Here is a 27,840-nt window from a genome sequence, read left to right on the forward strand (position 1 = left end):
TGGCCAGGACTTTGGGGTTTGTGGGCACTTGGAATTTGTAAATAGTATGTATAATAAACGTGTGTTGGGTGACATGAGTGTGTCTGTCTGTCTGTGTCCGAGCCAGTCTCCACACTATCCGTACTAACCCCTACTCTCTCTTCTGTTCTTCTTCTGGTTTTCTGTGGTGTTGATCTGTGCCACTGCCACCTGATCAAAGCACCAGGATGTCCCTCCATTGATGGATTAAAGGCCAGAAGTCCACATGACCGTCATCATCAAGTTCTTCCATGAGAACCCTGAATACCATGAGGACTGATTGAGGTCATTGATGTGAGGTAGAATGCCTAGAGGGGACTGGGTGGTCTCGTGGCCTTGGACCCCCAGCAGATTTTATTTTTTTCTCCAGCCGTCTGTTTTTTTTTTTTTGTATTTTCTGTCCTCCCTGGCCATCGGACCTTACTCTTATTCTATGTTAATTAGTGTTCACTTATTGTAATTGTTCTCTTTCTTCATCATGTAAAGCACTTTGAGCTCCATTATTTGTATGAAAATGTGCGACAGAAATACATGTTGTTGTTGTTGTTGTTAATAACAATTCTTCTTGTTGCAAAAACGTGTTGTTTTTCCGGGGTAAACTCAATGAAAGCAGGTAACACGGAAATGGGATGATAAATTTAGATTCTATGACTCAAAAATATACCCAGGGAAACACAGACTAAACTCCTATTTTCATAGTTCCTGTGTGGTACGCTGACTGACCTGCAGTTACCTGGACCCGCCTGGCACACTTCATGTGGTGTATTGAGGTCGTATTTGCTGTTTCTCAGCTCTGGCCTGCAGTGATCATCGATGTTCACGTCAGGCTCGGCGGTTCCTCTCACACCTCGCTAACGTCCTTCAGCCCTCTTTGATAAATGTGACCTGGTCCTGCGTGGTGATTTGTTTGATTTCAGCCTATTTAATCTTCACAGCTCTTCTCTCTCTACATTTTTTAAAAATCCCTCAGTGTCTCCTTAGTAGTCCCTGTTACCCACGGAGGTCATCGACTTCTTCACGAGGTTAAACTTCAGTAAGATTATTTCATACATTTTCTGCCTCACTGTCTGTATATTCTTGCTCACCTTCACGGTTTCCAGTCTCCATGTATCCTTTTTTAACCCTTAAACTGCCACATACTTGAGGGGTTAATGCACCCCTGCGGCGCCAAAAACTGCTGCACTTTTTAAGTAAACGTCACAATTCACTAAGAAAAGTGAAATTTTTAATTTTCATGCAAAGACCATCACAATTACTGCAACCCTGATCATTCTAAAAAGGCCAATGACTTGTAAAAATTATAAAAAAAAAAAAAAACTACTGTAACAATCTATTTATTATGATATGTCCAAGGTGCAACCGACACCATTGATGGAATTCAGTAAATCACCGACTGTGCCAACTGCGCTTGAACTGTCTGCACGCAAACACACAGAGGCCAACGCTGATGCTGGCAGGCCAGTCTAGTGCAGCGGCTGAATCCCAGGGACAGTGAGGCTGTAGGGGGGCGCCAGTGGGCACGAGCTGGACGCTCAATGAATGGACAGCACGGACTGATCAGCTCTGGCGTGCTAGCAAATCGCACTGGGAACCGACTAGAGCCGCTGTCATAAGTGCTAAATAAAACAAAGCTAATCGCCATTTTCAACAGTGAACGCCTCGCAGCCGTGACAGTTTCTTTACCAAGTTTTGTAGTTTGCTTTGAGGTGTAAAACAAGGACCTCCGCTCCCTAAAGTCTCGTCTGCTCATCCGTATGTACTGTACGTATTTACCTTGTCACACACGTGCGAGAAGGAGGCCACTACAGGGCCTGAGTGATAGTAATTCCACGCCAGGCCAGGAGGTAGCGGAGTGTACTGACTGTCTCTCTCAGTTCCTTGCTGAGGTGCGAGTTTTGCTGAAAGTGAGAAACTGTGCTTTTAAATCTGGAGATATAGCTGCCCTTAGAACAGCAAGAGCCAACCTAAATAAAGCTATCAGAAGAGCTAAAAGGGCTCATGGAAAGAAAATCGAGAGTCATTTTCAAGATCACAGGAACAGCAGAAGATTGTGGCAGGGGATTAAATCTGTGACAGATTACAAAACAGTTTCTTACCCCTGTGATGATAGCTTCAACTTCCTGAATGACCTAAATAAGTACTTTGGACGGTTTGAAGCATTGAATGATACATCACCAGTGAAGGCCACCCCTCATCCTGATGAGAAGGCACTGTGTCTGGAACCGGATGATGTTCTACAGACTTTGAGGAGAATTAATCCAAGGAAAGCTGCGGGACCAGACCAGATACCAGGTTGTGTACTCAAAGGATGTGCGGAGCAGCTGACACATGTCCTTATGGATATATTTAACATCTCTCTGTGTCAGGCTGTTGTGCCATCTTGCTTTAAAACCTCAGAAATCATCCCAGTTCTGAAAAAACCCATAGTCACAACCATGAATGACTATCGCCCTGTAGTCTTAACATCAATAGTGATGAAATGTTTCGAGAGGCTGATCAAGGACCACATTACTTCTGTCCTACCCTCCTCATTTGACCCACTCCAATTCGCCTTCCGCTCCAACCGTGCCACAGAGGATGCCATATCTACTGCACTCCATTTTTCATTGGAACATCTGGAGAATAGAGACGCTATGGTCCGCATGCTGTTTGTTGATTTTAGTTCGGCTTTTAATACCATCATCCCTCAGAATTTGATCAGCAAACTGGGCCCATTGGGACTGGGCATACCTCTGCAAAACTGGATATTGGACTTTCTAATGGATAGGCCACAGTACGTACGGGTAGGAAAGAATAAATCAGATACCATCTCCTTGAGCACAGGTTCTCCACAGGGATGTGTTCTAAGTCCCCTCCTCTTCACGCTCATGACCCACGATTGTTGTGCCAAGTTCAGCACAAACCAAATTATTAAGTATGCGGACGACACAACAGTGGTGGGTCTCATTCAAAGTGATGAGGAGGGGGATTACAGAGAGGAGGTGAAGTCATTTGTGGAATGGTGTGATAAAAACAATCTGATACTGAATGTCGAAAAAACAAAAGAACTGGTGATCGACTTCAGGAAGAAACAGCTGATACACATCCCGGTCTACATTAAGAACACTGCTGTGGAAATTGTGCAGTCTACTAAGTTCCTGGGAGTTAATGTGACGAACAACCTCACCTGGTCCCTGCACACCTCCTCCGTCATCAAGAAAGCTCACCAGCGCTTGATCTTTCTGCGGAGGCTAAAGAGGGCCCATCTCAGTAAGTCAGTCCTCACCACTTTTTACAGAGGGACCATAGAGAGCGTGCTAACCAGCAGCAGCTCTCTGTGGCAGGAGAGCTGCAGCGCTTCGGATTGGAAAGCACTGAGGAAAGTGGTGAGGGCTGCAGAGAGGATCATTGGAGCCTGTTGCCAAATGTACAAGATTTGGCAAAACAACGCTGTCTGGCCAGAGCTGTGCGGATTTCTAGAGACCCTACTTATCCTGCCTCTGAACTCTTTTCCCTCATGCCCTCAAGCAGAAGGTACCGCAGCCTGAAATGTAGAACTACCAGGTTTAAAAACAGTTTTTTTCCTACTGCCGTTCGTCTTTTAAATGAGGCATTTTAGTATTTTATTGTAGGCTGATTTTAACTATGTGTTTTTATTAATGTCTTGTGCATCGTATTTTCGTTCTGCAGCACATCTTGGATGTTCTGCTGAATGACAAATAAAATTGAATTGATTGATTCTCAGGAGATCCCGCCTGGTTCTGGCACCTCGGAAGACGTCACTTCCAGTTCTGAAGACAATGACTAATAAAGATGCCATCTTTGATACCATAGAGTTAGTTCTGTTTCGGACTCGGATCTGTGAACATCTCTGTTCAACTTCAAACCTATTTTGCAGCCTTGGAACAATATACGGATGACTGCCCCAAACCTTCATGATGTCTTTGACTCGTTCTTGTGACAACCTGTTCTAATATTCCTCTTGTTCTTGTTGTAATCATCTATAGATATTAAAAACAGCAGCTGCCCCAGCACTGACCCCTGTGGAACACCATTCTTAACATCGGCCAGTTCTGATGAGGTTCCTCGCACCATCACCCTCTGCTTCCTTTGTCTGAGCCAATTCTGCACCCATCTACAAACATCACCCTGAACTCCCACCTCTTTTAATTTTATGCCCAACCTCTCATGTGGCACCTTATCAAATGCTTTCTGAAAGTCCAGATAAATAATATCATAAGTTCCACTTTGATCGTATCCTTTTGTTGCCTCCTCATAGAATTCCAGCATGTTAGTGAAACACGACCTCCCTCTTCTGAGCCCATGCTGACTGTCCTAATAACTCCTGTCCTTGCCAGGTGTTGCTCGATCTTATCCTTAATAATTCCTTCCATTAATTTTCCTGTGATGTTTCATGTTAAGCTTACTGGCCTATAGTTGCTCTGATCTGCCCTGTCACCCTTTTTATATAATGGGGTGATATTTGCCATTTTCCAGTCCTTCGGAATCTGTCCAGTGGCAGTGACATCCTAAAAATATGCGTCAAGGGTTTATATCTGCACTCGCTAGACTCCTTAAGAACACGAGGATAAATATTATCTGGTCCTGGTGATTTGTTTGATTTCAGCTTATTTAATCTGAGCAGCATTTCTCACTCTACAATTTCCAAATCCCTCAGTACCTCCTTAGTAGTCCCTGTTACCACTCTGAGGTTATCCACTTGCTCACTTGTAAACACCTCAGAAAAATGTAAGTTTAAGGCATCCGCTATTTCACTGTCTGTATCTTTTAATTCCCCTTTACTATTCCTGATGCACTTGACCTCCTCCTTGACTGTTCTTTTACTACTAAGATACTGAAAGAATCTGTTAGGGTCGTCTCTCACCTTATCTGCTATATTCCTCTCCAACTGCCTTTTAGCCTTCCTGATATCCTTCTTAATTGTTGCCCTCATGTTCTCATACGCTCTACAATTCACTTTGCCCTCATTAGTCTTATATGCCTTATAAAGCAGTTTTTTCCTTTGCAACTTCTTTTTTAAATAGAAGGACCAATACAAGGTAATTCCATGCCAGGCCAGGGGGTGGCATTGTGTGCTAAACCTTTCTCTGATAACCTTACAGACCAAACACGAGAAATTCTGCCTGGTTTGGGCCCCAATGACGTCACTTCCAGTTCTGGTCCCGATGACATCACTTCTGGTTTTTGGGCCCCGATGACATCACTTCTGGTTCAGGGTCCTGATGACATCACTTCCGGTTCAGGGTCCTGATGACATCACTTCCGGTTCAGGCCCCGATGGCGTCACTTCTACTGACCGGCCATAAAGCCCAGAGCACATTCTGCTGTTACTCAGTTCAGTTCTGGACTCCACTCTGTGCACATCTGTACTTAACATCTGCCTTTTCTGCAGCATGGACTCAAGTCTATGGGTGGCTGTCCCAAACCTTCTTCGTGTGTCAAGGCCTATCATTTCACACTCTTTAGGTCATCTTTCTGACTTTCTCACCTTTTCTCCCTCTCTGCCTTTTCTCTTTCTAACTGTTGCTCCCCTCAGCCCTAAAGTGGACCCTAGAATTCTTTGCCTGGGCGGCCATCTTTGTCGCTCCATTATCTCATGTTCTGCTGCCTCATTCGTTTCTCTGGTCCGACTTTCACTGGTGTCCTTCACTGTCCTTGTGGGGTGATTGTAAAGTGACCGACCTTTGGAGCACCAGGCCATTTCTGTAGCTTCAGGTCACTCACGTTAGGTTAAAATCCTTCAGTGCGTCCTTAGTAGTCCCTGTTACCCATGGAGGTCATCCACTTCAGGTTGGGTTAAAATCATCAGAAATAATTGACTTGGAGGAGCAATCAAAGTTTATTTCATGAAGTGCCAATTAATAGCAAATAAGATTAGAATACTGCAAAAAAAATATACAAAATGAGCATTCGAATAAAAAAAGAGCAAATACAAAATGTGTGGCTGTGACAGACACTGGGAGGGTAAACAGCAATTACTAAAAGGCGCTATATAGAACAATCACAGCTAGAAAACCATAAAACAGGGCGAATTGTCAAGAAAGGGAACAAACGTCCATGGATGTCAAGGCTGAAGAAACCTGCTGGTGGCCAAAAAATCAACTTGGAGCCTTCAAGCTACTTAGTCTGGACGAGAAACAAGCAGCCTTAATTTATATAGCGCCTTTCAATAGTGACTCACGCAGGGTAATAAAGGGGTCAGTGCTGGCACCGAACCCGCGTCCATGTGGTTTTGTCTCTGCTCAGGAATTCACTCGGGGGGGTGATGCCCCCCCATATGAAGCCATTAGGCCTAGGGATCACAGAACAGGCCTGTCAGCCGATGGAGCTAAAGGGGGTCTCCCCAGGGTCACCCAGGCTGCTCTCTTTAATGACAGTGTTGGGGGGTGGGGGTCTTTATTTGGTGACCCTCGAGCTTCTGGGTTCTCCTTCTTCTACATCCAATGCTGCAGGTGTCTGCCTTCATCATGGCTGCCTTTCCAGATGGCACCTCTGATGCCAGGATTATGAGGAGGTGGGGGGCAACAATGAAAAAGACGGAAAGAAAGAAAGTCATATAGCGCCTTTCATTATGATTACTAAGTGAAGACAACAATTAAGAAAAAAACAAAGGAAGAAAGAGAGTCCCAGCCAGCCATTGTCCCCAGTAAATGTCCTCTTGAAGGCAGATGGCCTAATGGACAGACTGGGACACTCATGTCATCGTAGCCCACGTCCGGCAGCACATGTTATCAAATCGCCTCCATCAACATGTGAATGTCTCAGTGACAGACCCAACAGGACAAGCCCGCCCGGTTACATCCCCCGTTAGCCTCGTCCATGTCCTCCTCACTTGTCCCAGCGTTTATTTAACTTGAATGTCATCAAAACATCTGCTCGGTGTTGAACATCTTCAGACGGGTCAGAAAATTGAAGTAGATAAAAGTCAAAGAGACCAGGAAGTTTTTGAAAAGGAACAGAAGCGGAGTGATGTAGCCAAAAACAGCGACGAGTCCGACGCGGATGAAGAGGAAGGGAACGTCCTGCAGTAAAACGCCCAAGGAGCTCAGCATGGGATTTCTGGGCTTCAGCACCAACCTCAGCAGAGAAATGTAGCTGAAGATGTAAATTGGGAAGAGCCATCCGGAAACAGAGACATCCAGCACAGTGGCGACCCGCACGAGCTCCACGGTGTCAAACCACAGGATGAAACTCTCCACAAAGATTACGGCCCTCGGGTCGCTGGCAGTCAGGCAGTGCAGGCGCCCCGAAGACGTGTACGTGGTGCCATAGTTGGTGCTGCTGGCCGTGTGCGTGCTGTGCTCTGAGCTGCTCCGAGGCCTTGCCACATGTTCCAGGGATGGGACTCCGGGCACCGACCCGTTAGCTTCTCTCATTATGTTGTCTTCGGCTGAGCCCCTCATCTGGCCCGACACGGTGGCCACTTGGGTGAGATGGGTGAGGACGGGGCCGAGCATGACTGGGTCATCGACATCTGTCACAAAAACATAACAAACAGACAGTTAGTGAGGAGACACCTTGAGCCCACATGGAAGTGGGAAACGATGAAGACAAAGACAAAGAAGAAGATGATGAAGAACACAAAGACAAAGAAGAACAAAAAGAAAAAGAAGAAGACAAAAAAGAAGATGATGAAGAAGAATAAGACAAAGAAGAAGAATGAAGATGAAGAAGAAAAGGCAAAGATGAAGGCAAAGACAAAGATTAAGAAGACATTGAAAACAAAGAAGGAGATGAAGAAGAAGATGACGACAAAGAAGATGCTGAATAAGAACAACAAGAAAAGAAGAAGATGATGAAGAAGAAGACAAAGAAGATGAAGATAAAAAAAGAAGACAAAAAAGAAGATGATGAAGAAGAATAAGATAAAGAAGAAGAATGAAGATGAAGATGATGAAGAAGAAGATGATGAAGAACACAAAGACAAAGAAGAACAAAAAGAAAAAGAAGACAAAAAAGAAGATGATGAAGAATAAGACAAAGAAGAAGAACGAAGATTAAGATGAAAAAGAAGAAGATGATTATGAAGAAGAAAAGGCAAATAAGAAGACAAAGAAGATAAAGAAGATGAAAACAAAGAAGAAGAAGAAGACAAAGAAGGAAATGAAGAAGATAATGAAGAAGATGATGACAAAGAAGAAGTTGAAGAAGAACAACAACCAGAAAAAGAAGCAGAAGATGAAGAAGAATACAAAGAAGAAGAAAAAGAATGAGAAGAAGAAGGTGAAGGAGAAGAACAACAACAAGAAAAAGAAGAGGAAGAAGAAGAAAAAAGAAGGCGAAGAAGATGATGATGAAGAAGGAAGACAAAGAAACAGAAAAAGGCAAAGATGAAGAAGAAGACAAAGACAAAGAAAAAGAAAAGAAGGAGAAGAAGAAGATGAGAAAGAAAAAGACAATGAAGAAGATGAAGATAAAGAAGAACAAAAAGAAAAAGAAGAAGACAAAAAAGAAGAAGATGATGAAGAATAAGACAAAGAAGAAGAACGAAGATGAAGATGAAAAAGAAGAAGATGATGATGAAGAAGAAAAGTCAAAGAAGACAAAGAAGATAAAGAAGATGCAAAGAAGAAGACAAAGATGAAGAAGATGAAAACAATGATGAAGAAGAAGACAAAGAAGGAAATGAAGAAGAAGATAATGAAGAAGATGATGACAAAGAAGAAGATGAAGAAGACAAAGATGAAGAAGATGATGAAGAAGAATAAGACAAAGAAGAAGAATGAAGATGAAGATGAAAAGAAAAAGATGATGATGAAGAAGAAAAGGCAAACAAGAAGACACAGATGATAAAGAAGATGAAGACAAAGACAAAGAAGAAGACAAAAACCATGATAAAGAAGAAGACAAAGAAGGAGATGAAGAAGAAGACAATGAAGAAGAAGACAATAACAAAGAAGAAGATGAAGAAGATGAAGAAGAACATCCATCCATCCATCCATTTTCCAACTCGCTGAATCCGAACACAGGGTCACTGATGAAGAAGACAAAGAAGAAGAAAAAGAATGAGAAGAAGAAGGTGAGGAAGAAGAAAAACAACAACAAGAAGAAAAAGACGAGGAAGAAGAAGAAGAAGAAGAAGTAACAAATACAAAATGGGGTGTAAGGATGTGTCGAGGACACCGGCTGTGGCAGAGTGAACTGTTAGGGGTTGGGGTTGCAGGACGAGGAGGAAATACCAGAAGGTGGGCTGAGAAGTGCCCTGAATGGAATTCCCCAGATTTGTATTCCCACAGTCCTCCCTGTGAGGAGTTGTAGTTTGAACTGATAACCCACTAGAGGGAGCTGCAGCAAAATCAGGTTGAGACCCGCCTCGAGTAGAGCTCGGACCCCTTTAATTTGAAGAGTAAGTGACTGTCCTAGAGCAGATCATTCCAGCAGGCGTGTCCATCGAGTGTCCTCCTTCTGGTCCTGCCCGTCTGTTCGTTGGTGTAGACTGGCAGGTCTGATCTGGCTCATTTGGCTGAACATGCCCAGTACTGATGAGCAGAATGGATGCATTTCAATTTCCAAATATGACACTGAAATTGATGTTGCTGTCAGAGCTCCCTAATGACGAGTTCTGAAGTCGAAGAGCTGCTGGTTCTTAGCCGCCTCGGGCTCGCTGTGTCACTGAGCAGCGTCAGCTGGGCTATAAGACAGAAGGTGAGAAGCTGGCAGAGGCTCACGATTGTCACTTGTGCTTTCTGTGATATTATCGACACCCCGAGGATTTCAGGTCTGCTCGGTGGCTTCTTCGCGTGGCTTATCCGTGACTTGTAAGTCGCCGTCTTCACATTTCTTTCAGGAGGCGATTTCACGGCAGACGTCACTGCCATCTGCATTGTGGTGCTGGACTGTGTGCTGAGCGTTTCGTGCCCATCGTCTTGGGGGCTTTTTCTTGTATCTGTGCTTGATTAATTAGTTATCAATGTTGGGGGTTTTCAGGTGGGCTTCTGCATGGTCGGTTATTTCATTGTTCATTCAATGCCCCCTTTATCATTTGTTTCATGTGCTGTGCTGTGCTACTTGGGTGGGCCGAGTCAACGATGGGTGCATTCCTGGTGTCCCCTAAATAAACCAAAACAGATCTCCATTTTCAGCCGTGAGAATCTGAGAGCCTGACAGCCGTTTTTAACGTTTGTTTTTTTTTTTAAGGACTCGTCTGCACTTCGGTGTTCGATTCTACTTCTGCTTCTCGTTCACAATATCGAAGTGTTAAACAACGGGACGTGTCGATCATTTTCCACACGGCGTGGTGCACAACAGCAAGAGTCACCAGGCAGAAACCACCCGCCTAGCAGCAAGGTAGGTGGAGCTTTGAGTTTCTTTTTAGTCTCCGATGCGTTTTTAGGGCTGCGATCAGCAAAGTGGCAAAGTGGGCATCGTATTAGCAGGGCAAACACAGCACACGCCTGGCAGCAGAAATCAGCCCTTTGCCACTAGAGAACCTTATTGAAATACTAAATGGCAGGCCTGCAGAATTAATACTTGGGGACACTTCCCATGTCCCCATGCGCTGGACCAGGTTTCATGTGTCGATGGCCTGATCTTCACTGGATGGAATATACAATTTATTTTTGTGAACTGTGTTGCACTGCCAATTCAGTTCTGGGACAATTATTAATGGCCAGTAACAGATGATACCGTTGGACCGTCCCCTTTGCAATGACCCCCACCCACACTTCTCCACTGAGTCATATTGCAACATCTCATCTGACCTGGTCTCCTCATCCCTTGGGTCGTGTCTTCACTTGTGGACCCCTTCAGGAGCTACGGACATCTATGCAGCCCTCCAAAAGTGGGGTGCCAGCCATTGTAATGATAGGGAGCCGGCAGCAACTGGGAGAAGAGGCGCATTCAGAAAGGGTTAGAAAGGGGGGGGGGGCGACACCACAAGATTTACCACACGGTGTGCCAAACCCACAATGGCGAGAAAACCTCAAAAAGAGACCAAGAAACTTCATCACAGAATCCTGTGACATAAAGCCTTCTGGGAATCCGTAATCTCGGATAAGGACAAGATCTTTAAAAGCTGGCGCATGGTTAATGCAGGTCATGACCTCTGAGGGCACACCCCTAGCAACACAGGAGCTGCCCTAACAACGGGAAGACAAAATAGCGGCGATCGTAAATCACCAAGATGGCAGGCAAAAATATTGTCAAATAATTGGTAACAACAAAATGAAATCTCAAATCAAGAAACTAATAGAAGATTTCAGAATCTGTGGATCAAGAGACCCCCCCCCACCCCCACCCCCAGATGAAGGAGTAAAAACTGAAGCCATTCATACAACCCAGGCTTGAACCCGTGTCTCACGCTAAGCCAAAGCGGGTCATGCTGCACATCACTCTTTTGCTTACCTTGTATTTGTCCCCTCAGACGAAACTTGCGCAGTTTTTCAATGATATCCACGCTTATGAGTGAGAAGATGACCAAGGACACGGGGAGCTCCGTCAGGGTGTCGTGGAGAGGGGGGGGCCATGTTATTGTACACTTGGACCTGTGGGGGAACCCAGAAACAGACACATCACTTTGGCCAAAAGTTTGGTGGTCCAGTAGTCCGACCCGCTAGAGTGGAGACTGAGTGTGGTGTGTTGATTAACACATGCGAGTAGGAATTTCATTGGACCGCATCCATGTGAGAATTAGGACCTTACAACAGAGTATAGCAGAGTTCAGACACCAGAGGGCAGTGTGGCACCAGAAGGCAGTATGGCACCTGGCCAGGTGTGCCCTAAATAGCAGAGTTCAAACACCAGAGGGCAGTGTGGCTCCTGGCCAGGTGTGCCCTCAATAGCTGGGTTCAGACACCAGAGGGCAGTGTGGCACCTGGCCAGGTGTGCCCTCAATAGAAGAGTTCAGACACCAGAAGGCAGTGTGGTACCAGAGGGCAGTGAGGCACCTGGCCAGGTGTGCCCTCAATAGGTGAGTTCAGACACCAGAGGGCAATGTGACACCAGAGGGCAGTGTGGTTCCTGGCCAGATGTGCCCTCAATAGCAGAGTTCAGACACCAGAGGGTAGTGTGGCACCAGAAGGCAGTATGGCACCTGGACAGGTGTGCCCTAAATAGCAGAGTTCAAACACCAGAGGGCACTGTGGCACCAGAGGGTAGTGTGGCTCCTGGCCAGGTGTGCCCTCAATAGCTGGGTTCAGACACCAGAGGGCAGTGTGGCACCAGAGGGCAGTGAGGCACCTGGCCAGGTGTGCCCTCAATAGCTGAGTTCAGACACCAGAGGGCAATGTGGCACCAGAGGGCAGTGTGGTTCCTGGCCAGATGTGCCCTCAATAGCAGAGTTCAGACACCAGAGGGCAGTGTGGCACCTGGACAGGTGTGCCCTCAATAGCTGGGTTCACACACCAGAGGGCACTGTGGCACCAGAGGGTAGTGTGGCTCCTGGCCAGGTGTGCCCTCAATAGCTGGGTTCAGACACCAGAGGGCAATGTGGCACCAGAGGGCAGTGTGGTTCCTGGCCAGATGTGCCCTCAATAGCAGAGTTCAGACACCAGAGGGCAGTGTGGCACCTGCCCTGGTGTGCCCTCAATAGCTGGGTTCACACACCAGAGGGCACTGTGGCACCAGAGGGCAGTGTGGCTTCTGGCCAGGTGTGCCCTCAATAGCTGAGTTCAGACACCAGAGGGCAGTGTGGCACCTGTCCTGGTGTGCCCTCAATAGCTGGGTTCACACACCAGAGGGCACTGTGGCACCAGAGGGCAGTGTGGCTCCTGGCCAGGTGTGCCCTCAATAGCTGAGTTCAGACCCCAGAGGGCAGTGTGGCACCGGAGGGCAGTGTGGCTCCTGGCCAGGTGTGCCCTCAATAGCTGAATTCAGACCCCAGAGGGCAGTGTGGCAACGTTGGGCAGTGTGGCTCCTGGCCAGGTGTGCCCTCAATAGCAGAGTTCAGACACCAGAGGGCAGTGTGGCACCGGAGGGTAGTGTGGCTCCTGGCCAGGTGTGCCCTCAATAGCTGAGTTCAGACCCCAGAGGGCAGTGTGGCACCGGAGGGCAGTGTGGCTCCTGGCCAGGTGTGCCCTCAATAGCTGAGTTCTGACCCCAGAGGGCAGTGTGACACCGGAGGGCAGTGTGGCTCCTGGCCAGGTGTGCCCCCAATAGCTGAGTTCAGACCCCAGAGGACAATGTCGTCAGGATTCCCATCATTTCCAGGTTAGTTCAGGTAAGGAGAGAGAAGTTTCCAGGTCATCATGTGGCTAACCCTGGAGCTGAAGGGTGGTGACGTGTTGATTACGTTGATCAGAAGGCGCCACGTGACAATGTCGACCCTGAACACCTCATAACCTGGTAAACCTGTTAAACTCACTACCTGCCATACGTATTCTTGTGCCAACTCAACAGGTGGGACAGTAAAATAAGAACCAGGAGAAACGTGGGTCAAAGTGCAAGCCGAGGTCAAAGCCTCAGGTGCGAAAAATCAAAGCAAGAATCTCAGACCAGAAAAAACAAACTTGACAGGTCAGAATGATAACATGAAAGGATTTCTGAGTAAACTGTCGACCTTTATGTCGTCACTAATGATGGCGTCATATGCAAGCACACGCTGGGGAATTCTGGGAAGTCACATTGTGAAATGACTCATAGAAGCCCCATGGAAAACAAAAAAAAAACAAAAAGTCGCTGTCGAAAAATGTTAGGAAATGGCAGCTGCTGCAGTCTGCTAAAGACGAGTTAACTCGTAGTCGATAGACGGTGGCCACTTGATGAGTTCTCTTGTAAGCCATCGACTAGGCCGTAGTGCCCGCTACGAGTGTATTCCTCGTGTACATCACTCACTTTCTGTTAGTTTGCTCTTACTAGACATATTCTGGATAACATTTATTTTTCGTAAAAGTAATTTACATACGTAGAACCATCTGACTAACGATTAGCATGTCACTACTGCGAACTTCAAACGCAAACTGCGAAAATTGATTTCAAGGAATTAACCCAAGATGTGTCACCAGCAGGGAGTGTCGTCAGACTCGTTCGAGTCACAGGGGACTTTAGCCTTAGCTGTGGCTGAATGGAGTCACCAAGGAAAAGAGAGATAAAAAATGGCAGACAGAAGTTGAGGAGACGCCGCTGGGCAGACATTACCTGAGAGCCGGCGGTCAAGAAGGCGAAGCACGGCAGTGTGCACAGGATCATGTAGGCCAGGAGGACGGGCCGCCTAGAACATCATCAAAAACAAAAGAAGAAGAAACCTTTCAGGTAAGGAGCCATCATCTGCGTCTTATATAACAAGAGTGCCTTTCACAGTCTGCTGGCCAGGCCACCTCCTTTAGGTGATCTTTAAGCCTCTCGTTTCAGTTTGGCTTTTCTGACTGTGATTTCCGACTCCCATTTCGGTTTTGACAAAAGGATTTTCCAGCCCTTCTGGATTCCGTCAACTGAAGTGGACCTGCTGGTAGTCCATGTTGTGAGGGTGCACTGATGTGCTGTCATCAGCATGACAAAAGAGCCACTAAAAGGTTTGGGACGGCCACCTGTATGTTACTCCTGGCTGCAAAAATGGAAAACGTACAGATGTGTACAGACTGGAGTCCACAACAGAACTGATTTGATAGCACAAAGATGGCGGAGCGGAGGAAGTGATGTCATCACTGCGGGCCGGAACCGGAAGTAGCGTCACTGGGCCATGGGACTTGAAGTGACATCATCAGTGGGGTCGGAACTGGAATTGATGTCATCGGACCTTGAAGCGGAAGGTGACATCATCAGTATGGGACAAAAATGGAATTGGTGTCATCTGACCTTGAAGCGGAAGTGACGTCATCTGTGGGGGCGGAACTGGAATTGGTGTCATCGGACCTTGAAGCGGAAGGTGACATCATCATTTTCACAGGTGGCGCAGTGGTAGTGCTGCTGCTTTGCAGTAAGGAGACTGTGGAAGATTGTGGGTTTGCTTCCCGGTTCCTCCCTGTGTGGATAGCGCTTTGAGTACTGAGACAAGAGCTATATAAATGTAATGAATTATTATTATTATTATTATTATTATGGGACAAAAATGGAATTGGTGTCTTTGGGCCTTGAAGCGCAAGTGACGTCATCAGTGGGGGGCAGAACTGGAATTGGTGTCATCAGACCTTGAAGTGGAAGTGACATCATCAGTGTGGGTCAAAAATGGAAGTGACATCATCAGTGTCTTGGACTGGAATTGGTGTCATTGGGCCTGGAAGCGGAAGTGACATCATCAGTGGGGGCGGGACTGGAAGTGATGCCACTAGGGCCAGGTGGGATTTCCTGAAATTGGTCTGCACAGAAGTGAGAGAAAGAGTCAGTGCACTCTGCCACCCCCTGGTCTGGCATGGAATTACCCTCCTTCAGGCCCTTTAGCTGCCAACCATGCCCATGTGTGTGGCACTGGACAGATACTTTTGAAGAACCGAGGGCTGTAAGGGGGTCCCCTGGGTAGCGTGAAAGCTTGGGGGAAGGACAGATACGGGTTGGTGATGAGTGGTGAAGTGGCGGTGACACAATGGTACGCATACATTAACTAATCAAGAGCAGCTCACTTCCCGCTCTGTCTGGTTCTGACCGGTTTCACTTATCTCTCAGTCCTTCACTAGGCCTGTGCCGCCTGCCTTTCTCGATGTTTCAGCACAGTAGATATCCGCCTGAAGATGTTCTCGCTGACAGTTGTGAACTTTTTTGTAATTGTGTTATGTTTGGATGGTCTGGAACATTCTTAATATGTTTTATATTTTTTGGCCCAGTTGTGGGGTTTAGAAGTTTTAAAAATCAGGGACTATGAATGTGTGGGTGTTTTATATTAATAATTTAAGTACGAGTTATTATCGTTATTTTTGGAAGTTTGCTGTGTCGTCATTTTGTAAATGTTGTCATTTTATAGCTGCTCTGTCACTGTTGCCAGAGGCCTAACTCCCAGAATGCACCTCATTACTGACGCTTTACTTTATGAACCCCACTCTGCATTCAGTGCAGCGTCCGAGATTACGGATTTGATTCTGTAATCCGCTTCATTGTCTGCTCTCGGCGGTGATCATCATTATTGTCTGTTTGTAGCGATTGTCCTTTCGATTGTCTCGCTTTTTGTGACAACGCATCTTATCATTCAGGTATACAGTCTTCTTAAATGACAGACACTAACGTTATTATATATTTCAGCCCTTGATTGAACATAAATGTGACGCGCTGATCAATACAGTTCTGCTCTTCTGTCATTTCAAACAGGACGTGGCTTCAATAAGCTAAACATTAAACGTTAGATGCAATCATTTCATAATTTCGAGAAAACAAGATCTTTTGTTTTATCGAGATCTCGATAAAATTATACCGTTATCTCAAGGAGACAATTTAAAATAAATAACGATATTTTATGCCCTCTCTCAGCTTCCAGTAGATTTTTGTCTTTGTTTAACACTCATTTGGGTAACGGGCGTGACCATTTGGAGAGCTTTGTGTCGGTTGTTACCCCAGAAACTCTCCCATAATGCACTAGAACTGCGCAGGCACCCATGACGTCACTGAGCACGACAGTATAAAGGTTGCCTCACGTAAGCCCAAAACTATCCGGGATTGGATAAACTTAATGGCGACTACGGCGGGTTGAAAAAGTATTCGACCCCCTACAGATGCATCTTTAGTGTCCTACTGTTACATATAAATGAGGGCCTCTTGGACAATTCATTTGCACTAAAAAATCCTGAAAATCAAATGATGCTGCGACGATAAAGAACATGTGAGTGAAATGTGCTGTTGAATAAGTATTGGACCCCTAATAGCCTGGAGATGAACTTTGTTTTCTCGAGATCTCGATAAAATTAGTCCGTTACCTCGAGGAAACAATTAAAAAAAAATAACGATATTGCATTTCCTCTCTTGGCTTCCATATAAAACAAAACAACAAGCCTCAAAACTGGATTCTGTGGGTAAGGAAACCCCAGGACAGATGTAAAGATTGTGGAGCGTAAGGAAGACTCCATAAAAATGGATAAAGCGCGCCGTCCCAGCACTGACTGACTGACATCTGCTGATTCTTGATGTGACTCTGCCGTCACTTCTGATGTTTTCTTTCGATCTCAACCCTCACTGCAGGTGGCTGGACAGACACGCACGCGTCTCCCAGTCCTGCTGCGTTGGCCTCATTCCTGTTCTGCACTGTAATTACGATTTAAAACAGGAACGGGAACGAGACTGGGAGTCAGAGAATGAAGGAGATCTTCTGGTAAAGCGGAAACAAAAGTCCAAGTACGAGGATTCTTCTGAGCAGGTAGGCCGTCAAAGGGGCTCTGGATTTCAAATCCCACTACTGACACCATCACCTGCGTGTGCTCCAATTGGAGGAAAACAAAAAGAGAAAGGAAACGAACCACTTGGCCCGCAAATGTTGTAAATCGTCTCGGGTGAAAACGTCAGCCAAATATGAAGTAACAGCAATAAAAGCACAGCGATCCGGAACATTCATGAAGGCTGACCTTTTAGGCCATCGTGACCGGGCCGTCCACAAAATGCTGGCTCATTTGAAAAATGAAATAGCGTTTAAAAAAAAAAAATTAAAAAATTGAAAAATATTATGATGCTGTGAGCAGAGTTAGCAGCTCCGAACATTTACACAGACAAGAGAGTCAGCACCTCAGCTTGACATCCCACCCTAAAGAACAGCATTCTGTGTGCAGCACTGGGATCCACACACAGGCCACGGAGTTAGCGCCCCCTACTGGCCTCACCAACAACAACACCCAGCTTTTCCTAGATGGTCTCCCACCCAAGTCCTGTCGGGGTCTGAACGCGCTTAGTGTCAGGTGGATGACCAGTTCTGATGCACCAGAGCTATGGCTGCTGACGCACCAAACTAAAACACACCCTGCGCCTTTGCATCACATCGTCGTGTAGTTAACACGTAGGATTGCATTTCATTTTGGCTCCCATAGAGAAAGGGCTCAGCAGAGCAGAAAGAGGCAATGCAAAGCCAGCCTCAAGTCCCCATAGGTGATCCAAGACAACATGGTATCCACTGTGAATGAATGATCACCAACTCCTGAGCCTTCTCCACTTTCTTGCAAAGCCAGAGGGCAGGCTCGGGAGTGCTGATGTCAGATCCCGCCTCCTTGGGGCTCCACCCACAAAGCAGGACAATACCATAACACAGCAAACACATACCGATAGGACACCTCATCTTTCAGGCAGGGTTCCTTCCCGGCTTGTTACCATCTCCTCGTTTTTTATGTTTTTTTTTTCACTTTTATGTCGACGATACTTTCGTTTATTTTGTGGTTTTTGTTTTTTAGTTATGCCTGTGCTATGCTCCGTGAATTTTGTGGGTGGTCCACCCTTAGGGACGGGGCCACCTGCTAATCTCCACCCTTTTAATCCAGAGGTTCTCCCACAGTGCCTGGGGGTTCATCTTGATTGTGCTCGGTAGTGTTTGGTGACTTTCTTGAGATTTTCTGTGCTGAGTGTAATTAATAAATTTTAGACCCTCTTTTTGTTTTTTCGATTTTATCCTGGAATTGCCTTATTGCTTCACGTCTTTTTAATGTTATGTCTGTGAATTTTCATAAGAATAAACCTTTCCATTTTATTAAGATTCTACAAAGCCCTTTCGTGTCTAGTTGGGGTTTTTGACGGTGTTTCCCCCTCTAGTGGGCATTTTTGTTAGTGCGTTCAGGACTTATAGGGACTCCTAGTCCTTAACATCCATCCATCCATTATCCAACCCACTATATCCTAACTACAGGGTCACGGGGGTCTGCTGGAGCCAATCCCAAACAACACAGGGCACAAGGCAGGAAACAAACCGGGGCAGAGCACCAGCCCACCGCAGTAGTCCTTAACAGAAAACAACAAATCTGACCATAAAATCCATATACACATGTAAGTCCATCACAGAAAGGAGCTTTAGAAAAATCACTATGGCGAGAAAGGGTACCCGATGCCCGCTGTCATTAATTTAATTAAGTGGATGTGGCACACTGTGTGCAGCATCATACATCCACAGTCCTGGGTTCAAATCCCGGTCAGGTGTGGAGTTCTCCTGGAATGAGTGATTGTACCCTGATGTAGACTGACATCCCAACCAGGGTTGATGCCCACCTTGTGCTTCTGGCATCCACTTCTCAGAAACCCTGAACTGCGGTTGGATAGGAAAGGGTTAATAGTTTACATTGTATAAACAAGGTGGCACAATTAAAAAAACGTGCTGCATAGAAAAAAATTAAGAATTAGGTGGCATCCAAAGAACAACGACCCAAATTAAGAGGTGCCCTGTGAAGACAACATGCAGAATATTGAAGTCAAGTGGCATCTGGGATGAGTTTCTGACTTCCTACACCCTGTCTGAATAAATGAGCCACACTGGCTGAAATGAGCTGACAACACCACGGGTGGCACCTCTGGATCCGGGTTCAAATCTGAGCCATTGACATTCAGAAAAACCCATGAAGGAGCCGAGGATGGTTTGGTGCCTGATGGGGAGGGTGGGTGTGGTGCCACCTTGGCATGGCATTCACTGTGAGAGGCACAATACAAATAGAGGCTTTAAAACAAACGTGTACATTCAGTACCCAAGAATGACCCCCCCCCCCCCCCCCGTCACATAAATCAGTGACCCAAGATGCCCGAGGGGTTGGCACTTACCACTTTTTGCGTTCCCTGAAGCATTTCTTCTTCTTGGCTATCATGTACTTCATGGGGAACCAGATCACCAAGGCAACCGAGGTGACATAAGCAATGGAGGAGGCCACGATGAGCCAGTAAACGGTGTTGGCGTCACCCACCGGTTGCCCCTGGGCCTTCCTGACGCGGGCCACGATGGAGGCAAACCTCTGCATGACCACAAAGAGCGGGACACAGAGCGCCGAAAACTGCAGCAGCTCGTATATTCCATACTTGAACTTCTTCCCCGATCTCATCCTTCGTAAAGCTCGGTGACGGCCACACACGGATACGCAGACACGGGGTCACACGGGCCACTCCCTCTGGCTGCCTGCGCCAGCCTCTCCGCTTTGTTCCAGCTCGCCAGCATTTTCCAGCCGGTGCACTCGTCCTGGACTCTGCACAGCCAGCGCTTACACTGCACTCAGCATTGTGTGGACGCCTTTATTGGCCTCATTACGCTGGCTGCGCTGGGCACCGGCAGGAATTTTTATTGTATTGTCAAGTGCGGGCCGAGGGCAGCCACCCCTGCCAAGTCACCTTTGGAATGTTGTGGAGAACAGGGAACTGATGGAAAAGGGAGAGATAAGGAGATCTGCCAAGGCCAACACGATACGGAGGAGCACAGGGTGAAGGGCGGGCAGTGGAGCCCACGCCACCTCAGATAACACAGAGGACCAGCAGCCATTAGTGGCAAAGAGGGCGGAGCCTGTTGACTCATCAGCCAGGAGCTCCCCTGTCACTTGGCAGGTGGGCAGCTGTTCTGTGCCCGGTGTCCAGCCTTTGATGGACTCAGAGCGCCCGTGTGCCCGCTGTCTGTGCTATAGAGCGACTCGTCACAACCTTTTAATGTTCAATCTGTTAAGCGGCATCATGTCACGGCTTAATCGGTTTAATCCACAGGGTGACTTGTCGCTGTCATACTCTGCAGTCTGTATGGTCACCTGGGATTGTCATTTCATTCTGATTCTACACCGCAAGTTGTAATCAGCTTCTACTTTTGAACCTTTACAGGGACTGTCATTCAATATTTAGTCCATAAAGCAGCAAGTCGGTGCCACTCAGTGTGACTTGTATATAGCGACTTGTCATCATCTTTCAATCTGTTCGATAACTTGAGACTTAACATTAATCACTTTGACTTGCCACCCCCCTCAGTGCTTACGCTACAGATAGTGACTTGTGACTCACCTTAGATAGCCACTTGTCACTTCCTTTGAATGTTGACCCTTTATGTGTGCAGTGACTTACTTTTAATTGACCGTTGTAAGAGACGGCCATCTGGGATGCCCCTGAGATGGAAGGATGGGGCAAGGCAGCTTTTCCAGGACATGGCCTCCCCCAAGACGCTAGATGGCAGCTCCCCTGGTGCCCCGGATTCCCAAAGAGCATAATGGGATTAGGAGTCCAGCAGCACAGCCCTGCTGGGTATTGTGGGTGCCACCAGGGGACGCTGTGGGAAAACAAATTCTCACCCAGCCCGGAAGTACTAATGGATTATGACAACGGAAGCCCCGATTAAAAACCTGAATTATCCGCCTGACCCGGAAGTGCTGGCAAATTACGTGGGAGGAAGAACGGAAGCACTTCCGGGTCAAGGACTATAGAAAGGACTGCTGAAGACCCAGCAAGCGAGCCGGGCTCAGGTGGAGGTGTAGGACGAGAGCTTGCACTGTTGGCAGAAGATAAAGAATAAAAATCCTTGTCATTGCCTTAACCCTGTGTCCCGTCCTGTGCCATCTGTCTGTTGGGTTTAAAGGGGCAACAGTGCCACCTAGTGTCCACACCATATAGAGGGACCTCTGACTGTCATTCATACTCATTCTAAATGGCGCCTCGTCAGTGTCCGTCACTTATAACACAAAGTGAGTGCCATTCACTACTTAGTGACTTGTCACCATGGTCATATGTCCAGTCTGTTTAGTGACGTGTCACTGGCTTTTCATGTTTATCTGTATGGTACCCTGACATTGTCATATAGTACTTATAGCAACTTGTCACCAGTCTATATAGAGACCTCCGACTGTCATTCAGTACTCATTCTAAATGGCGCCCTGTCAGTGCCCTGGTGATTCTTCGTCTCTATAACAACTTGCCATCACCTTTACATATTCAATCTGTATTGTGCTGTCCAGCACTTAGTGTATATAGTGCCTTGTCATCCACTTTCAATGCTAAATCCTTATAGTGACTGCCGCTCAATACTTAATGACAACTTTTAGTATTCAGTCGATTAAGTGATCTTAACTACTTAGTGACTTGTCACCATAGTCATATGTCCAGTCTGTTTAGTGATGGGTCACTGGCTTTTCATGTTTATCAGTATGGAACCCTGACATTGTCATATAGTACTTATAGGAACTTGTCACCATCTTTATTGTTCAGTCTATACAGTGACCTATGACTGTCATTCAGCACTTAGAGTCTTGTCACCATGCTTTAATGTCCAACCTGTAAAGGCTAATTTTCTATCATCGATCAGCTTGCTATTACCTTTAAATGCTCAGTCTGTAGTGTGACCTGTGTGACGGATGGCCAGAACCCTTGCCCAGCCGGGATGTCCCTTTAACGGAAGGACCTGGGGAGAGACTGTGTTCAGGGTGTTATCACCTCCAGAACACTAGAGGGCAGACCCTCTGGCTTGCTGTAGGGATTGGAAGCTCCACCTCGCTGGGACCCGTCGCCACCACCAGAGGGCGCTTGTCAGAGCCCTGGGTTGCAGCACTTCACCCGCACCCAGAAGTTGGCCAACGAGCACCTGCAGCACTTCTGGGTGCCTTAAAAAAAGAGTCGGCAGCCGCTGCTCCGGGAGCGAGAGTCTGGGGAAGAGGACGAAGCTGGCTGGAGGAAGAGGAGGAGGAGGAGGAGTGGTGGTGAGAAAAGGGCAAAGAGAGAAGATCTGGGGTGCTGTGTGTACTAGAGAACTGGGAGGTGAAGGTGGGAAGCAGCAGAGCCCACGTGGCAACTGCACTGGTGTCTTTGGCGGTCTGTGTCGGGTTGGGTACGCCCCCTGGTGGTCCACACTGGCCAACGCTGTTCAATGCTTCAGTATATAGTGACATGTCACATTTGTAATGTATATACAGTAACTTGTGACTCTTCATCTTTACAGTAACTTGACCCACCAGTCAGTGCTTACTCTGTATAGCGACTTTGTGAGTGTCTTGTAATGTTTGACCTATAAATAGTGACTTGTCACTGGTGTCTGTAACAACAACGTGTCACTGTCATTACATATTGAATCTCTGCAGTGACTGTCCTTCAGTGCTTTAGTCCACTGTGTGTAACAACTTGATAGTGACTTGTCACCACCTACCAATCTATATAATGACCGTGAATGTCATGGCCAGGGTGGGGCTGTGTGTCCCCACAATACACCAGATGGCAGCGTCCCTCTGGTGTAGCGTCTTGTTTGTTCACTCGTGAGACTTGATGAGAGTTCTGGAAGGCAAAACCTACTGCCACCTACTGGGAGGAAGCTGACACTCTGATGGTACTGACAGGTCTGAGTTAACAGGGAATTAGGAACTGGGAGAGGAGAAGGAGCACACTCACCTGGGGCACTTGGTGGAGGAAAAGCCCGGTGCTTATGGTGGAGAAGCCTGCTCAAGTAAAAGGCTTGATTTGAACCCGAGTGTGTCTGGGGTTTGTGCTGCTCCCCCTACAGGCCACACCTTGTTTGTCCATGTGGGTGCTTCTTTGGTTTGTAGGTGCCACATGGGCTGAACGGGCATCCCGGCCAGAAGAGGGGATGGTTCCTTACCCAGACGGGAGATTCCTAATAGGCATCCCGGCTGGGGAGAAAGAAGGGATCAGACCCAGAAGGAAGTATGGAAAAGCAGGGACGGACAGCCCAATAAAAAGAAATGTCACTTAGTCCCCCAGCATGCCTGATGGCAGCAGCCCTGGATATCATAAATCAGCAGGGCATGCTGGGAGATGTAGCCCTGCTGGGGTCACTAGGTGCCATAAGAGGCCACTGTAGAGAGACAAGCTCCCTGATATAATGGACTTCCGTGTCACCCCGAAGTACTTCCATCGGGCAATTGCCTTGGCACCGGATGAACTCCAGGGGTCTGTAGTAAAAGGGGTTGCACTTCTAGGAGAGTCGGAGCTGGGAGGTAGAAGGGCAACACTCAGCTGGAGGAAGGTAGAAGACTTGTGGCAAAAGAGAGGAATTTTGGAAAGAGCAACCTGTGCTTTGAGGATGTTGTGACGTATTTGAGGTGATTTGGTTAATAAACCAGACTTTATTTGAACCCAGGACTGTGCTAGTGTGTTCGTGTCGGGGTTTGGGTCATTGACGCCCCGGTGTCCGTCACAGATTTATAGAATTAACTTCTTCATTTATAAAGATTCTTCTCAAGCCAGAGGTCTTCTTTTGGTGTATCTTCTCTCTTAAAGGGTATTTTTGTGTATGTTTTAATATCCCATTGTTCTGCCTGTGCAGGCCTTTGAAGCCTGTCTTTTGAGTTTGGAGACAGGTTTCCTGGAGTGAGGCCTATTTTGAGGTCCCACTCGGTGACATTCTGAAGGGCAGGATGACTAGGATGAGGCCTATTTTGAGGTTCCCCTCGGTGACATTCTGAAGGGCAGGCTTCCTGGGGTGAGGCCTATTTTGAGGTCCCACTTGGTGACATTCTGAAGGGCAGGATGACTAGGATGAGGCCTATTTTGAGGTTCCACTCGGTGACATTCTGAAGGGCAGGCTTCCTGGGGTGAGGCCTATTTTGAGGTCCCACTTGGTGACATTCTGAAGGGCAGGCTTCCTGGGGTGAGGCCTATTTTGAGGTCCCACTCGGTGACATTCTGAAGGGCAGGATGACTAGGGTGAGGCCTATTTTGAGGTCCCACTCGGTGACATTCTGAAGGGCAGGATGACTAGGATGAGGCCTATTTTGAGGTTCCACTCGGTGACATTCTGAAGGGCAGGCTTCCTGGGGTGAGGCCTATTTTGAGGTCCCACTCGGTGACATTCTGAAGGGCAGGATGACTAGGATGAGGCCTATTTTGAGGTTCCACTCGGTGACATTCTGAAGGGCAGGCTTCCTGGGGTGAGGCCTATTTTGAGGTCCCACTCGGTGACATTCTGAAGGGCAGGATGACTAGGGTGAGGCCTATTTTGAGGTCCCACTCGGTGACATTCTGAAGGGCAGGATGACTAGGATGAGGCCTATTTTGAGGTTCCACTCGGTGACATTCTGAAGGGCAGGCTTCCTGGGGTGAGGCCTATTTTGAGGTCCCACTCGGTGACATTCTGAAGGGCAGGATGACTAGGGTGAGGCCTATTTTGAGGTCCCACTCGGTGACATTCTGAAGGGCAGGATGACTGGGGTGAGGCCTATTTTGAGGTCCCATTCTGTGACATTCTGAAGGGCAGGCTGCCTAGGGTGAGGCCTATTTTGAGGTCCCACTCGGTGACATTCTGAAGGGCAGGATGACTAGGATGAGGCCTATTTTGAGGTTCCACTCGGTGACATTCTGAAGGGCAGGCTTCCTGGGGTGAGGCCTATTTTGAGGTCCCACTCGGTGACATTCTGAAGGGCAGGATGACTAGGGTGAGGCCTATTTTGAGGTCCCACTCGGTGACATTCTGAAGGGCAGGATGACTGGGGTGAGGCCTATTTTGAGGTCCCACTCGGTGACATTCTGAAGGGCAGGATGACTGGGGTGAGGCCTATTTTGAGGTCCCATTCTGTGACATTCTGAAGGGCAGGCTGCCTAGGGTGAGGCCTATTTTGAGGTCCCACTCGGTGACATTCTGAAGGGCAGGATGACTAGGATGAGGCCTATTTTGAGGTTCCACTCGGTGACATTCTGAAGGGCAGGCTTCCTGGGGTGAGGCCTATTTTGAGGTCCCACTCGGTGACATTCTGAAGGGCAGGCTTCCTGGGGTGAGGCCTATTTTGAGGTCCCACTCGGTGACATTCTGAAGGGCAGGCTGCCTAGGGTGAGGCCTATTTTGAGGTCCCACTCGGTGACATTCTGAAGGGCAGGCTGCCTGGGGTGAGGCCTATTTTGAGGGAGCAATCTGGCAGGGGATGGAATGGAGCCATGTTGTGCTGAAATAAGACTGGCATGAAGAAGGAAGTCGGCTCATCCTAGTGGTCCGGGAGGCTGGACTGAGATAAAGACAAAGGTGACAGGGACACTCAAGTCTGTGGGGGAGAAGACCAAAAACCAAATGTCCGCCTGGTGCCATGTAGATGATGAGCTGGCAAAGGAGAGAATCAAATGTCACCACAAGCTTATGTGCCACCTGAAACTACGCATTTTTCATCTTCTGTTTTAGAGCAGATTGGCTACTCTTGGCATATTAGCGCCACCTACTGTATGGAGGGAGAAAACTCCCCATTCACACATCTAGCAAGTTTGCAAGGCCATGTTGTATTTGCTTTTTGTTTGTGGCACCAGTTACAATATTTGCAAATGTCCAAAGTTACGGACGTAAAGGAACGACGGAGATATTTAACTACTGTAGCCGTCAGCCATGACATATGGTAAGAGGACGGGAGTACAAAGGTGAAGACAGGGTGGACCTCAGACCTCACTGAAACAAAACAACGGTGAAGAAGCAAACCACCTGACCTGCTTAAGATTTGCCCGAGTCCATTATGATCACCCAGGGGAGGCAGCAGTACAACTGAAAATTGTAATCTGCGGATACAAGGTAGTCAAAATGGACAGTGAAAGGTCAAGAAACTCAAATCAAGGCTCAGTATGAGTGACAGGAATTGTAGTCAGTTGGGGGGGGGGGGGGGGGGGGGCAGTTCATGGTGGCTCCAAAATCCGTGCTAACCCCCTACTTTCTCTGCTGTTCTGTGGTGCCCATCTGTGTCCTCACCACCACCTGATGAGGGTGCCATGCAGTCCTTACATTGACGGATTGAAGGCCAGAGGTCCACATGGCCATCATCATCTAATTCTTCCACCTAAAGCCTGAAAACCACGAGGACTGATTGGAGTCATTGATGTTAGGGGGGGCCGGGTGGTCTCGTGGTCTCGGAGCCCCTGCAGATTTTTTTTTTCTCTAGTCGTCTGGAGTTTTTTTGTTTTGTTTTTTCTCTCCCCCCTGGCCATCGGACCCTTAATTTTATTACCTAATTTTATTTTTATATTTTGTTCTCTTCCTTCATCCTGTGAAGCACTTTGAGCTCCGTCATTTGTATGGAAATAAATGTTGGTGTTGTAAACTTTACTTTTGTTGTCTTAATCCAGAGGGTTGTGGTTATCCTCTCCCTTAACAAAACTTTAAACTTTACACCAAGTCCTGTTTTGGTCCCGTGCAGGCCTTGCAGCTTGGGGACCAGGACACGTCTGCCTTAGAAACAGGCCTCACCCCACCCACATCGCCTGGCCCCAAACACAAAAGGCAGGCTTCAGGGTTTTCATCTACGCTCTACTGCCAAAAAAGTACTGGGACGCCTGCCGTTACACACGCGTGAACTTTAATGACATCCCCTTGTTAATATGAGTCGGCCCACCCTTTGCTGCTCTGACAGCTTCAGCTCTCCCACAGGGTGTGTTGATGGGAATGTGTGACCAGGAGAGCCTTGGTGAGGTCAGGTGCTGATGTTGGACGAGAAGGCCATGGCTCACTCGCCGTCTCGAGGTCAGCCCCACCAAACTCGCTCCTCCATCTCTTTATAGACCCTCGCTTTGTGTGCTCAGTCATGTCGCCATCCCCAAAGTGTCCCCACACAGTTGGGCAGGAGCCTGAAATTGTCCACAATGGCATTAAGAGTTCCTTCCTCTCACTGGGACTAAGGGGCCGAGCCCAACCTCACACCATAAGCACCCCGTCCACCAAACTGTACACTTGGCACAATGCAGTCAGGCGAGTCCCCTTCTCCTGGGCAGCGCCAAACCCAGGGGTGGGCGGGGCCTTAGAGCTGACCAGCCCCACGCGGACCCCCTGTCACCGGTATGTGTGGGCTGTTTAAACTTCTAATAATGTTAACATACGTGAGATTTTCTCATTACGGTATTGAGCTAAATTTTTGTAAGATAACAGGCTGACTTTATCAAAATCTAACGACCTGATCGATTAAAGTGCCACTCCTGATTCATGACGATACCCCGACGGTGTGAAATGTGATGAGGTGTCACGCGGAAATTAGCAGGGCCTTCTAGAAAAGAGTCTCGATGTGCAGGATGTCCTCGGTTGACGTCACGCCCGCCGGTTATCGCATTTCTGTCCATTAATACTTCGACGTGTTTAATAAAATG

At 47.4% G+C, this 27,840-nt stretch overlaps 1 protein-coding gene across 1 annotated transcript; it reads right to left on the bottom strand.

Annotated features, from left to right (window-relative positions):
• Window positions 1-6,389: 6,389 nt before the first annotated feature.
• On the bottom strand, window positions 6,390-20,113 carry LOC114653851 (transmembrane protein 236-like). Its single transcript, XM_028804417.2, is given in 5 exon segments — window positions 6,390-7,492; window positions 11,362-11,467; window positions 11,469-11,501; window positions 14,092-14,164; window positions 19,594-20,113. Coding segments are annotated over 5 exon segments (1,098 nt in total). The 5' UTR covers window positions 19,869-20,113; the 3' UTR covers window positions 6,390-6,881.
• Window positions 20,114-27,840: the final 7,727 nt, after the last annotated feature.

Source organism: Erpetoichthys calabaricus, chromosome 6, assembly GCF_900747795.2.
Source record: "Erpetoichthys calabaricus chromosome 6, fErpCal1.3, whole genome shotgun sequence".
Lineage (NCBI taxonomy): Eukaryota > Metazoa > Chordata > Cladistia > Polypteriformes > Polypteridae > Erpetoichthys > Erpetoichthys calabaricus.